This window comes from Otolemur garnettii, unplaced genomic scaffold (genome assembly GCF_000181295.1).
Source record: "Otolemur garnettii isolate 467f Iridium unplaced genomic scaffold, OtoGar3 scaffold00058, whole genome shotgun sequence".
In the NCBI taxonomy this organism is placed as follows: Eukaryota; Metazoa; Chordata; class Mammalia; order Primates; family Galagidae; genus Otolemur; species Otolemur garnettii.
In genome coordinates, this window is record NW_003852453.1 from 485,871 (window position 1) to 500,138 (window position 14,268).

General features: G+C 39.9%; 1 protein-coding gene and 1 non-coding gene across 2 annotated transcripts in view; both read right to left on the reverse strand.

Moving 5' to 3' along the window:
- NETO2 (neuropilin and tolloid like 2) overlaps nt 1–14,268 on the reverse strand; it is a gene marked incomplete at its 3' end in the record, with an annotated part of 56,665 nt that overhangs the window by 30,141 nt on the left and 12,256 nt on the right. Inside the window, exons 2-6 of the mRNA XM_012806799.2 lie at nt 12,933–12,989; nt 10,576–10,716; nt 9,743–9,991; nt 4,036–4,059; nt 3,804–3,931 (exon numbers count right to left, since the gene is read on the reverse strand). Of these exons, the coding sequence (XP_012662253.1) occupies nt 3,804–3,931; nt 4,036–4,059; nt 9,743–9,991; nt 10,576–10,716; nt 12,933–12,989 (599 nt within the window). The remainder of the gene's footprint in view (nt 1–3,803; nt 3,932–4,035; nt 4,060–9,742; nt 9,992–10,575; nt 10,717–12,932; nt 12,990–14,268) is intronic.
- LOC111726248 lies at nt 8,344–8,504 on the reverse strand. The gene has a single exon (XR_002774069.1). It is a non-coding gene; the product is annotated as a U1 spliceosomal RNA (small nuclear RNA).

A 14,268-nucleotide genomic window follows, 5' to 3' on the forward strand; every position in this document is an offset into this window, starting at 1 on the left:
TCTTTTTCTATATTTTGGAAAAGGTTGAGTAGTATGGGAACTAGTTCCTCTTTAAAGGTTTGGTAGAATTCTGATGTGAAGCCGTCTGGTCCTGGGCTTTTCTTTTTAGGGAGACTTTCCAATCCTTTTTTTAAAGTAAGCATTTTTAGTTGTAAAGTCTCTCAAAGTAATGTTTTAGCTGCCTTCTAATTTCTTGATAAATACTATTTTCATTATTACTGAGTTTCCTATGTATTCAAATTTCACCATGACCTCTTATGTGACCTATAAATTACTAAGTAGTACAGTATTAAACTTCCAAACATAAGCAGCTTTAAAGTCATCTTCTGGTTGTTGGTCCCAGTTGAATGGTGCTTCAGTCAGAGGATGGTCTGCATGACACAAACGCCATCTCCGTGCAGACTCCCTGCTTAGCCTGGTGCAGTGTATTAGTTTGATAGTCTTTCATGAATGCTTGTAGAGAATGCATATTCTCTGCATTTTGGGATCAAGATATACACCCATTGGGCATACATTATGTGTTTAAGTCTTTTGAGTCATACTATTTTGTATGCTTAGCCTATTAATTACTGAAAGGTGAAAAAAATTACTGATTGATTTATCGATGTTCCCTGGCAATCATCAACTTATGTCAGTACATTTTGCAGCTATATTATTAATGCCTAATATTTTAAATTATGTCTTCTGGTGAATTAGCAACTTTTTTTTTTTTTTTGAGACAGAGTCTCATTTTGTTGCCCTTGGTAGTGCCATAGCATCACAGCTCACAACCTCAATCTCTTGGGCTCAAAGCAATTCTCTTCCCTTAGCCTCCCTGGAACTGCGACTACAAGCACCTGCTACAGCACCTGGCTATTTTTCAGAGACGAGGTCTTGCTGTTGCTCAGGCTGGTCTGGAACTCCTGAGCTCAGGCAGTCCACCTGCCTCAGCCTCCCCGAGTGCCGGGGTTACAGGGTGAGCTGCTGCCCGGCCTGGGACACTCTTAACTCAGCTTCCTTTTACATTTGCCTAGTAATTTTTTTCCTTTTTTTGTATTTTCTAATTATCCTGTAATATCTAATGTTCCTGTAAACAGGATATATTTGGATTTTAACTGTAGTATTTGGTTCATTTATTATTTTTGCCTAGAAATACCTGAGTTTTGTCCTCATTTTTTTTTTTTTTTGCCGGGGCTGGGTTTGAACCCACTACCTCTGGCATATGGGGCCAGTGCCCTACCCTTTTGAGCCACAGGCACCGTCCTGCCCTCATTCTTGAATTGCACTTAGCTGGATATGGAAATGTTGGTTACCAGTTATTAACTGTCTCCTAACACTCTGAAAACATTGCTTCATTGATTTGGGTTTTTCCTTTGCTACTAATAATTCTGGTGTCAATCCTACCAGCATCCTCTATAGGCAATCTCCCTTCTCTGCAGGAGCTTAAAGGCTTTTTCTTCTTGTCTGTTGGGTACAAGTAGTTGTCACTTTAAAGTTTTTTTCCCTACTTGGGAGTTACTGTGTTATGACTTTCATCAGTTCTTAAAAAATTTTCTAATAAACTGCCTCTCCCCTAGCACTATATTCTGGGTAATTTCTTAGATCTATCTTTTAATAACCATACGTTCTACTTACAGGATTTGTATTTGGTTACTTTAAAAACATGCCTGGTCATTTTTCTTTCTCGTCATTTTGCTCCCTTCTTGTAGAAGCCGCTGAAATTCTTGAGGAGCCAGGAAATGCGAGCACAGGTGTTTCTGACTGGGGCTCTGTGTTTATCTTCAGCAGTGCTTTATGATGGAAACCCAACAGCCTCCTTGGTAGTTTTAGATTTATTTTTGCCAGCTGCCTCAAAGATTTTATAAGCCAAGACTATTTTGTTGATTTTTTTTTTTTTTTGATGAGAGTCTTATTCTGCCACATTATGATAGTGGTGTCATCATAGCTCGTGGCAATCTCAAACTCCTGGGCTCAAATGATTTTCCAACCTCAGTTTCCCAAGTAGCTGGGACTACAGGGCCCAGCTAACGTTTCTATTTTTAGTAGAGACAGGGTCTTACTCTCGCTCAGTCTGGTGTTTAATTCTTGGGCCTCAAGTGATCCTTCTGCCTCAGAATCTCAGAGTGTGAGGATTAGAGGTGAGAACCACTGCTCCCAGCCATTTTGTTAATTTCCGAACTTAAGTGATTTCTGGATTGAGCAGGGAATGTAAATTCGTATCAAAAACCCTAATAAAGGCAGATTTCTAAATACAAAGTTTAGTGGCGACCCCAACCTCACCCCCAGCCTCACCCTGAGACCAAGCTCAGGAGAACAAGTTTCTCTGTCATCAATAAATGCCAGTGGAAACATCTTTCTAGTCCACCCTTTCATGCCAAACATCTCCCTTTGAACTTTCCAGCTTTAGGTGAAGGAATCCCACGAAGGTCACATGAACCCTAGGACTTTTTTCTTATCAGAGTAGAAACTACAGCCAAGCTCCTGGCTTATCAGCCTCTCAGTAGTAAGAGTTTACTGAGATCGTCCAAGGACACTGTAATCTTAATTTCAATTTATTGCTTTAATTTACACTTATGTCTACTTTTTGTCTATAGAATTTACCATCTTTTTTGGAGCTTACATATGCTTTTAAAAGAATATTTGTTATAACCTACTCAATTTTCCAAGTGTTTCTCATTCTTCCCAAGTGAGTTTTCAGGTTACCTAACCCACTACATGACCATTCGTAACTATCAATCTAATATTTTACAGAGACAGTGTCTTGCCCTGTCCTGTCCCCAGGGTGGAGTGCAATGTCATCACCACTCACTGTAGTCTCCAATTCCTTAGTGCAAGTGATCTTCCCCCTTGGCCTCTTGAGTTGCTGGGACCACAGGCACCTGTATAATTTGGGAGCCACCACATCTGGCTAATTTTAGCAATTTTTCTAGAGACAGAGTCTTGCTATGTTATCCAAGCTGGTTTTGAACTCTTGGCCTAAAGCGATCTTCATGCTCTGAACTCCCAACACACTGGGATTACAGGTGTAAGCCACTGAGCCTGGCTGTGATTTTCATGATTTTTTAAAGGTTTATTCTCCCCCCATCATTCTCTCTCTCCTTTTCTCTCTTTTTAACATATGCATTAAATATAATTTTAACTCTGTTGATATTCCTAGAAGTATAAATTAAAAGCAAAAGCAGTTAGCAACCAATCTCAATCTGTCAAGAGTTATTTAAAAACATTCTTTCCCCGCAGAACTTTCCAATAAAAGCTCTACATGATTAGTAGAGGACAGAAAGAACACAGAACTAAGATCTAACGCATTCGTGGTTTGGTTTTTAGGCTGCGATGACCCACTCTCTAATTACTGAGAACACAATTTAACCTCCTGCAGTCTATTTTTCTTCCATAAAAATATCTAAAATCATACTTGCAACATACTGACCAATTAGAAATCTATAGTTAAAGCATCTTGATCTTTTCAACTAAGGCTCCAAATGTAGATGTAATATTCCTGAAATTTATGTTTCACTTCATTAGCTATAACAATTCTGGGATCTTAATTGGTACCCAGTAAGGTGAATAATTTTTTTTTAAGTTGGAGTATCACTGTAGATAGTCAAGAGCTATTTGTACACAGAACACATCACACACATCGTGCCCCACATCATGTCCCACCGCGCTCCCCAGGTGACGGAGCACACAGCAGTACCTTAGCTCTCGTGCCCTATATCCTGTCCCACCGCGCTCCCCAGGTGACGGAGCACACAGCAGTACCTTAGCTCTCGTGCCCTATATCCTGTCCCACCGCGCTCCCCAGGTGACGGAGCACACAGCAGTACCTTAGCTCGTGGGGTGGCTCTGATTGTCCAGATGCAATCAACTGCTTGGCCGGGTTTCGTTTTCTCCTCTTGTTCTACCTGACTAGAACGTACTATTCCATCTGCTCCTGAGAGCTCAAACTGGCAATCTAGAAAGAATAAATGAATGATGTTCAAAGGAAAATAAGATCGGTCAAAAATGCCATGAGGAAAAAGTGGTAATATACTAAACCTGGAATGGGATTTAAAATACCTCCTAGGTAAGTAAAGTCTGGATCTGTAACAGAAAAAAAAAGAAAGTAATTGGTACTGAGATAGTTACTTAAGACTTAAGATTTTAAGTTACATCTAATACTACACTTAATAGCAAGGTATGAGAAACTATCATTGGTGTAGGCTATACATCACTGGTCATTTATGAACTTACAGGATCAACACTTAGTTAATAATGTTTATGCTTTTGTTTATATCATGAATTAATGATTTTTTTTGAGATGGGAGTTTTACTTGTCATTCTTGGTAGAGTGCCGTGGTGTCACAGTTCATAGCAACCTCAAACTCTTGGGCTCAAGTGATTCTCTTGCCTCAGTCTCCCAAGTAGCTGGGACTACAGGTGCCCACCACAATGCCTGGCTATTTTTAGAGACAAGGTGTTGCTCTGGCTCAGGCTGGTGTTGAACCTGTGAGCTCAGACAATTCACCTGCCTCAGTCTCCCAAGTGCTGGGATTACAGGTATGAGCCATGGTGCCCTGCCCAATTAATGATTTATTTATGCTGCTTAAAAACGCATACCAACAGTCAAAAATAGTAGGCAGTCCACTGACAGATGAATGAATCAACAAAATGTGGTGCACATGGTATAATATATGCACTATTAAAAAGGAATGAAATTCCTCTTTGCTGAATCATACTAAAATTTATCTTCTAAATTTTTGCTTAAATGGATAGTGATGATGATGGTACATTGTGAATGTACTTAATACTACTGAATTTTACATTTAAAAAGGGGTTAAAGGGTAAATTCTACAGACTTTTTATGCCAAAATTAAAAACAATCACAAACATAGATGTCTCAAAAATGTTACATGAAAGTTCGAAAAGAACTGTATATACCAAACTGCCTGATAGTCTGAAATGTCTCAGCTTCTTTACCCTGGAAAACCAATTTCAATACAGTTATTATTATGTAACTGGATGCATAATTCTTCTTTTTTTTTTTTTTGAGACAGAGCCTCAAGCTGTCCCCCTGGGTAGAGTGCCGTGGCATTATAGCTCACAGCAACCTCCAACTCCTGGGCTCAAGCGAGTCTCCTGCCTCCGCCTCCCAAGTAGCTGGGACCACAGGCGCCCACCACAACGCCCGGCTATTTTTTGGTTGCAGCTGTCATTGTTGTTTGGCGGGTCCGGGCTGGGGATTCGAACCCGCCACCTTAGGTGTACGTGGCTGGCGCCTTAGCCGGTTGAGCTATAGGCGCCGAGCCCATAATTCTTCTTAAAACCATTGTCTGCATTTATTTTGGGGGTCTTGGCGTGGCACCCCTAGCACTGTGGTTACGGCGCCAGCCATATACACTGAGGGTGGCAGGTTCAAACCCGGCTTGTACCAGCTAAACAACAGTGACAACTGCAACAAAAAATGGCCCAGCACTGTGGCAGGCGCCTGTAGACCCAGCTACTTGGGAGGTCAAGGCAAGAGAATAATGTAAGCCCAAGAGTTTGAGGTTGCTGTGAACTGTGATGCCACAGCACTCTAACAAGGGCACATAGTGAGACTGTTTCCAAAAAAAAAAAAAAAGTTGGGGTCTTGCTCTTGCTCAGGCTTGTCTTGAATCCCTGAGTTCAAGAAACCCACCTGCCTCAGGCCTCCCAGAGTGCTAAAACCGGTGTCTTCAAATTCAGACTTTAAAATCTGAATCAGATTTTAAAAATCAGATCTTCCTAAAATCATTAACTTTAGGCAGTTACCAAATTACATATTTTAAAAGGCAGAAAAAAATTATTAGTTTAACTTAGAGAACACCCCAGAGTTTTTTTTTTTTTTTAATTTCAGGTGAATGTGAGGGTACAAAAGAACCAGACTGTAATGTTTCTGTTAGGTAGAGCCCCTCTCGCGGTTGTGTCCTACAGTCAAGAGGTGCGGCATCTACCCTTACGTTGTTCTTTTTAACTTAAACTCTTGTTAAAAGGGGACAACTATTAGACATTTCAAGTCTTTAGCAGAAAAAGTCAACAAGAAATTTATACCTCAAACAGCACTGAGAGAAAAAAGTTATAGGAGTTATCTGGTAAATTAATCAGAACTTTTTCATACGTAGACAAGATTTCTAGGATATTGTCAGTACCGCATCAAAATTTCCGTATCACCAATAGTGTAGAGAATATGATTCTCTAATGTTTCACCACAGTTAATAGGTCTCTTCCAGATTTACTACCTGCTAGACAAAATTTATTTTACAAACAAGACTTGAAAGAATAGCAGATACAGCCATATTTAGCTAATTATAAGCTGTTTATTTTGACATGTGCTGGCTTTTTTCCTTTTTGTGACAAAATCATGGAATCCTCATCCACATTATAAAGGCAGTGTGACAGACAGGAGGTGCTGCTGAAAGTGTATTTGCCATTGTATGATCTAAGTCACTTAATCGGACTCAGTTTCCTCATCTATAAAATACTTATCATCTTCTTGACATTGTCATTAGCATAACACTATACATAATGTATGCAGAAACTCTGAAGCACTATCAAATGCCGATGTGCCTATACTCTTAAGTATAAGCCATATAAAGTTGCTCTCACGACATACAATAGACGAAAAAGAGCTACTTGTCTCCAAAAAAGGATCTTTTCTTATAAAGTTGTCTAAATTTGTTTTTTAATACTTAAAAACATTCAAACAAGAGCACCATGTTGGCAATTTTTCCTTTCACGAAGCCTAAACTTCTTTGCAAACATCTGACTCTCTTGCATAAGATTTTGTGATGGTGTCTTTATGAGGATACTAAAGTATCAGTTACTTCAGTTAGTTGGTTTAAGTTAATAAAAATCAAACACCTGACCAATGTAATCAAATGAGCTATTTTGACATAAATACTGGTTATCACACTTCTGTGAGCGGCTTCATAAGGCGTAACATCCTGTATATCTTATCATACTTGCCCATCTTTCTTCTCCCTTCTATTATGAAAAAACAGTTCAGTAGCTAATTCTTTTTAATTGTAAACTATACATAAATTTACCATGTTAACTGTTTATTTTTTTTTTTTGAGACAGAGTCTCACTATGTCACATGTGGTAGAGTGCTGTGGCATCACAGCTCACAGCAACCTCAAATTGCGTCAGACTCCCAAGTAGCAAGGGCTACAGGCACCCGCCACAACCACGTTAACTGTTTCTACATGTAGGGTTGAGCCACATTAAGAACACTCACAACGTTGTACAACTATCATCACTATTTCCAGAACATTTTTATCATTCCCAGGCTGAAAATCTAAACCCATCAAACATGAACTCTCCATTCTCCCTTCCGCTAGCCCCTGAAATCCATTGTTCTATTTTCTGTTTCTATAAATTCTATTCTATGAATAGATACTGTATATAAGTCAAATGATATAGTATTTGCTGTTTTGTGTCTGGTTTATTTCACTTGGCATAATGTTTCAAGGTTCATCCATGTTGTTACATATTGTACACATATTAGAATTTAGCTGAGTTAACTCATGTCCACAAAAAAATCTGCACACAAATACTTATAATAGCTTTATTCATAATTGTTAAAATGTGGAATCAGCCGAGATGTTCTTCAGTAGAATGAATAAACTGTGGTATATCCAGACAATGAAATATCATTTAGTGCTAAAAATGAAAGACATGCAGGAAACTTGTGTGCACATGGCTAAGTACAAGATGCCATCTGAAGTGGCCACACGGTGTACCAGTTTATGACTCCAGCTACATGACATTCTGGTAAGAGGAAAATTATGGTGAAAGGAAGGGGATGAGTGGCTGCCAGAGGACGGGGGGCGGGAGGGAGGGAAGGATGGATGAATATGGGGGACACAAGGTGTCCAGGGCAGTGAAGCTGCTCTGCATGGTACTGTAATGGTGAACCCTTAGAACACACAGTACCCAGAGTGAACCCTCGTGTAGACGGTGCACTTTAGGTGGTGACTTGTCATCGCTGGGTCATTGACTATGACACACATATCACTCTAGTGAAAGATGCTGGGGGGGGGTGTTCTGGATCAGCCTCTTACGCTGGGCAGTAAGCACGCAGGCATCCTCCACGCCTCTGTGACACATGCTTTTTAGCACTAAATAACAATTCTACTTCTGTTCAATTTTGCTGTGAACCTGAAACTTTTCTAAAAAAGCAAAGTTTATTGAACAAATTTTACTGTTTGAAATGTTATCTTTTGGCATTGGGCAGATAGATACTGAAGCAAAAATTAAAAATTTTAAAGTTTTACTGATAGGGGAAAAAAGCTATTTAGGTTTTTCAGGCAAAAAGAGCAGGAAACAACGCTATATATAGTACAATCCTGGTTTCTTTTCTTTGTACAGGAGAAAGTGTCAATGTAGTCCCCCCACCACCACAAATTATACAATGGAATTTTCCACATTTTGGGGAACTTGCAGGGGTTAGCACATGGAGTACAATGGATAAGCCTCACCCTGGAAAATCACCTTTGTGATCATGGTATCTCCCCTGCCACAATCCTGGTGTTTTTTTTTTTTTTAAAGCAAAATAAGTACAGGAAAAACATCTTAAGGAACATACACCAAATTATTAACACTGACTTTATATGTAGGGTTACAGGATCATGACTATTTTCTTTTCATTTGTATGTATATTTAAAAATTTTTTTCCATTAAATTTCTTGGAAGAAATGAAAGAAAAAAGATCACATAGTTATTTTACTAAGTTATTTTTCCATCTTGTTTATAAGCTCTTTGATGACAGGAATAGCAACTTGTGGAGTTCTGTGTCTCTGCACAGCGATCCATACACCTGGGCACTGAGCAGGGCTTTGCTGCTCTCACAGTGTTCTCACCTCCATGGGGCAGGGGGGACCACAGTAGGCTGAATAGTAGCTGTCTCCCCTAATATGTCCACATCTGAATTCTGACATTCAGATGGGAATAGCCTGTACATATTATCTCATATGATTTTCAAATAAGAGAAAATATTACATGGCAAAAACTGGCATTAAGTAAAGGATCTTGAGATGAATAGAAAGAGATGTGGAGATGGGGGCAGAGGTTGGCGAGATGTAGCCCAGGACTGCGGGAGCCGCTGCTCAGCCAGGAGAGCCACATCTTAGATTCTCCACGGGATTTCAGCAGGATGTGAGACTCTGCTGAACTGTAGACTTCTGGCCTCCATGACTCGGAGCAGATAATTTCTACTGTTTTTAATGGCCAAGTCTGGGGTGATTAGGAAACTAACACAGCAGGCATTCCACCTTACTGAAGGCCCATCTCAGCCTCACTCCGTGCAGAACAGCTTTATCACCATTATGTGGCACAGAAACAACTCAAACCCAGGTCTCTTATACCTCAGTGTAGACGGATCTCTCACACCTCAGTGTAGACAGTCCTTCTACTGCTCAATATTTTCTAGAGTTTTTATTCACATCAGCTGAATAGAGGAAAAACGTGCCAAAATAATCTTGTGGGGATCATGAAAAAAAGACAATTGTTTTTGTTGAATTGTTTTTAAAAATGTATTTATTTTGATATTGTTGGCCTTGAGTACACTCTATAAAACAGAAATCTAAGAAAGAAAGGTGAAACCATCTACGAAATGCTTCAAATTCTAGTTTTTATGACATTTTTATTTGTTCATGGACTGATTTCCTTTTGACCTTGCTAATTTCTTTAAAGTCTTGACCAAATTAATCTCTTTTTCAACCATAACAAGAGATACCCAATACTAAAAAGATAAGTGATTCTTTACCTGGAATAAATGAGTATTTTGCTCGAAATCCCAGTCCTTCAAGCTCTTCATCAGAACTAAACTTAATCCACATGAATCTCCCTGTTGATCTAATTAATGGAGGGCTTTTCATGCCACAGTAACGATCTATCAGAGGAGAGAAACCAAAAGGCCCGTCTCGGACCTCCAAGTGGTCAAAGCGGCACTCGAAGGATGGCTCTATGTAGTAACGCTCATCAAAGGCCAGCTCTATCCTCTGACGTGGAGCAGCTAAGAAGTAAGAATAAGCAAATCAGGGCAACATAAACAAGAATGGATATAAACGTACTGAGAAGCACACATCACTCTTATTGCTTTGCAGAGGACCACGCTAACAATGTTGCTCTGCAGAACTATAGTTAATCTTTCCCTTTGACATACACAATGTGTTAATTAGTTGAATGTTTCTGATCAGAACTAAAGTCAGGACACAAATGCTTAGTTCATGAGATACATACACACACTACCCTGCAGAGCAACAAACACAAGGTCGGAAAGGAGCTCAACAGTGTGGAAACCACTCTGCGTCAGACCTCAACAGAGAACGCCAGTGTGTTTAAGTTTCTTAAAGTATCAAAGAGGTTTTTCATATATACTGATGTACCTAGTGAATTATACGTTAGGAGATCCAAAATTCCCAAAAAATTAAAACAATTGTGTTGTTAATGTATTCAATATTCAGAAATATCTATCATTAATAGAGTTTAATTCAAATACATGTTTAAATTTTGTTCAAACAGGAAATTTTACCAATGTATTTAATTTTATAATAAAGTAAAAATTCATCCAATGAAACAAAGAAATTGGTAAAATACCTTCCAAAATGTAGATGCACTCTTTGTTGGGTGGGTACGAGTCAGGGTAATTTGGTGATGCAAACTGACCTCCATTGCTGGTTCGAACCCAAATGCCACATTGGGTAGCAGGAACGTGCTTGATTCCAATATTTTGTCCATCTTTGGGAAAAACAGCATTTAAAACATTAACTGTACCGAGAGAGCATCACTCTTTTCCTTCCTCCACACCTTTCCAAACGATTGCCCGCTCCATACTACATATGTACCATCTGTAAGACCCATGGCCAACTTCAGAGCCACAAACTGAGCACAGCAGAAGTGAAGGGGAGGCTGGGTGTGCTGCTGGGAGCACCTGCAGCTGGAGCAGTTTGCCACGTAAGAGAACAAGAAAACGTGTGTTAGAGCCTGATGAATCAATAAAGTGCCATAAAATTCAGGTCAGACATAAAAGCAAAAGAGTGCCAGGAGTTAGTTTCTGATCTGATGTCCTTATATTTAGTTTAAAGATGACAGAGGGATTTGAGATGAAGACTGTAGACTGAGTACATGCACAAGCTCTGTTCCAGCCTTGAAACCCCACTTCATCAACAGGGAAAGGAACCCCAAAGTGCAAAGGGGCAGATACGGCAGTAACAACTGCACTGCAGGAAGTGGGGTGAGAAAGGGGCGTGAAACCGGGCTTTCCAGAAACGTGAGGTTGGTTAAAAGTCTGTTTAGACTCAGTCTGATTTCCAATACCACCCTTCCTATTCCACAGATCTGCTCTGTTAGTGCATCAGTGAACTCAAGGTTATTTTTTTTGGAAAAGGCTAAACAACAGGGTTTACTGTCCCAGGGGACACGAAGTACATCTGAAAATCAAGAAAGCAGCCTGAAGAAGGGGTCAGCACAGTGGATGGTGCTCCAGTCTCCTCACCCACTGCACTCCCCAAAAGCCCCTGGTCAGTTTAGAGGAAACAGAAAAGATTCTTCTCTGGGGAATCTAAACAGCCCTAAGAAAGACTTAAGGATGCAGATCCAGGGACTCCCAATGTCAGGTCAGTCCATACTGAGGGCCACAGTATGCTCTCCCTTCCTACACCTGCAGACACTCAGGATCAGAGTGGGAGTGCCCCTCTTAGAATATGAGCAGACGTTTGAGGAAGTCTCTACTATGAAAAATAGATCAAAACAAGAGCAAAGGCTATGTAAAATAAATATTAAAAAACAACATAAAACTATCATTTATTATCCTCAAAGAGATAGAAAAACAAATTTATAAAACAAAAACAAAGATTTTCTAAAAAGTATATCCACAAAACAAAAAGCTTCTAAAAACAGAAGAAATAAAAAACTTAGTACAAAGTTTGGAACAGAAGTCAGCAAACTATGGCCTTGGGTCAAATCTGGTCCACTGCCTGTGATGTGATAAAGTTTCACTGAGATTTAGCAACACTGATTGTCTGCACACTGTCCACAGCTGCTCCAGAGACGGGCCCTACAAAACTCTCTTAACTTACTGTTGGATCCTTTACAGAAAAAGTTTTCTAATTCCCAGTTTACAGGATAAAGGATGTTGAGCAGAAAGAGAGATAAAAACAGATTTCCAAAGGATCATAACCACATAATAGGAATTCCCGAAGACAGAACAGAGAAATGGAGGGAAGAGAATTTTAAAAATTAAAAGAAAAAAAAAATCTTTAACCTAGAGACAGAATTCATATCAAAAAAGTTTAATGAGCAATGATGTAAATCCTGAGTGCTGATTTTACAGATGTAACAACCCTGAGAGGGACGGTACGAACGGAATGAGTTTGTGTCAATGGGAGTGTTTAGTAGGTTGGGGAAGAGCTAACTTCCACCTTCAATGGTGAAAAAAAAATCAATATTTAGGGCAGTGCCTGTGGCTCAAAGGAGCAGGGTGCTGGCCCCATATACCGGAGGTGGTGGGTTCAAACCTGACCCCGGCCAAAAACTGCAAAAAAAAAAAAAAAAAGTCTAAAACTGAAATATGAACAGGACCAAAACATTTTGAATAACATACTGATGGAAATGTCTCATTTGTTTACATTGTAAAAAGGGATTTAAAAAAATTTTTTGCTTAGTAATAAAGTATGAATCTCATTTAATTTTTCGACATTTAATTCCCAGTGTCTTAGGAGCTACTGGTGATGCCAATTTAAAAAATTTATCAGGACAAGCCTTTAGGTTGACAATTTACTCCAGTTATAGGCTACAGAACCCAGCTACGTTGAAGCTGGTAGGTTGACAGAAAGCCTTAGGTCACTGGGACACCCCAAGGGGTTATGGTGACAGTACTCAGAAGTTAAAAACCTCTCTAACGAGCCAGCCCGCTGTTCTGAACATGCAGTATGTTATCACTGTACATACTTTACCTTGGGTTTTTTGGGCTACAGCGATTCCTTCCACTACCAGTATTGTTATTAACAACACTAGAGAAATAACAGAAAAAGAAAAGTTACAAAATTGAATCTACAGTACATTTTACTAAGTCTATTAAGAAAAATTAGATGACAAAAAAGTAACTAAAATCACAATTTCTTACTAACATTCACTCTTAAGATCTTTAACCCTTAAGATAAGTCAAGAAAACACAATTTATTTTGCACTTGCTTGTATTAAGTGCTTATGAGACATTTAAAGCATTTTTCAACTAAATAGGTTTTTTTTGAAAAGACTTTTTTTTTTTGGCCACAGACTTTGCTAATCCTAATCATTCTTCCATCTTAAGAGTTTACATGCATCATAGCTGGCTTATGCCAGTGGAAGTTCCCTGAGATCACCTGACTTGTGAGAACTTTCATGATAAGGCAGTGTGGGGCAGCAGTCTCCTAGAAATCCGTTCAGACTGTTCAGAGCTGCTGTGTGCTGTTACAACAGAGGCTGAAGTCCTCCCCAGGTGGACCCTGCTGAGACTCGGCACCAGCGTACTGGACTGAGCAGTGTGTCGGGTGAACTAGTCATCACTTGTTCAAGGAGTGAGGGGGGTGGGCAGTGAGGGCACATTGGTGTGGAGAGTGCAGCAAAATGGTTAAGAGTACGGACTTGGAAGTTAAATGAACTTGGGTCAGGGTTCAAATTTTGCCCTGTGTCAGGCTGTGAGGCCTTTTCTGCATTTCACTTATTTACAAAATAAGGAAGATATACTAATAGAATCAACCTCATTAGTTGTAGTGAATATTAAATGAGACAGGCACAATATTTTTTTGGGAGGGGGGTCATCTCACTGTGTTGCCAGCACTTAAGAATGCAGTGGTGTCATAACTCACCACAACCTCTAACTCCTGGGCTCGTGCCATTTTCCCACCTCAGCCCCCCAAGCAGGCCACAACCACACCTGGCTAATTCTTTTACTCTTAGTAGACATGGGCTATTGCTGTTGCTCAGGCTTGTCTTGAGCTCCTGGCCTCAAGCCATCAATTCTCTTCTCTTGGCTTCTCAAAGTTCTAAAATTACAGGTATGAGCCACTAAGCCCAGGCTGTAGAGTACTTTTTATGTGCTAAGTATTTTGTTAAATAAATGATAGCAATTACGACAAATCAGTACTGCAAGGATCAATCTACCCTCAGTGACAACCTACGACACAGGTGTAAAGGAGTTTAACAGGAGGTGCACGGACAGCACAGGGCGAGCAGTGAAGTGAACAGGACGGCACAGGGCGAGCAGTGAACAGGGCAGCACAGGGTGAGCAGTGAAGTGAACAGGACAGC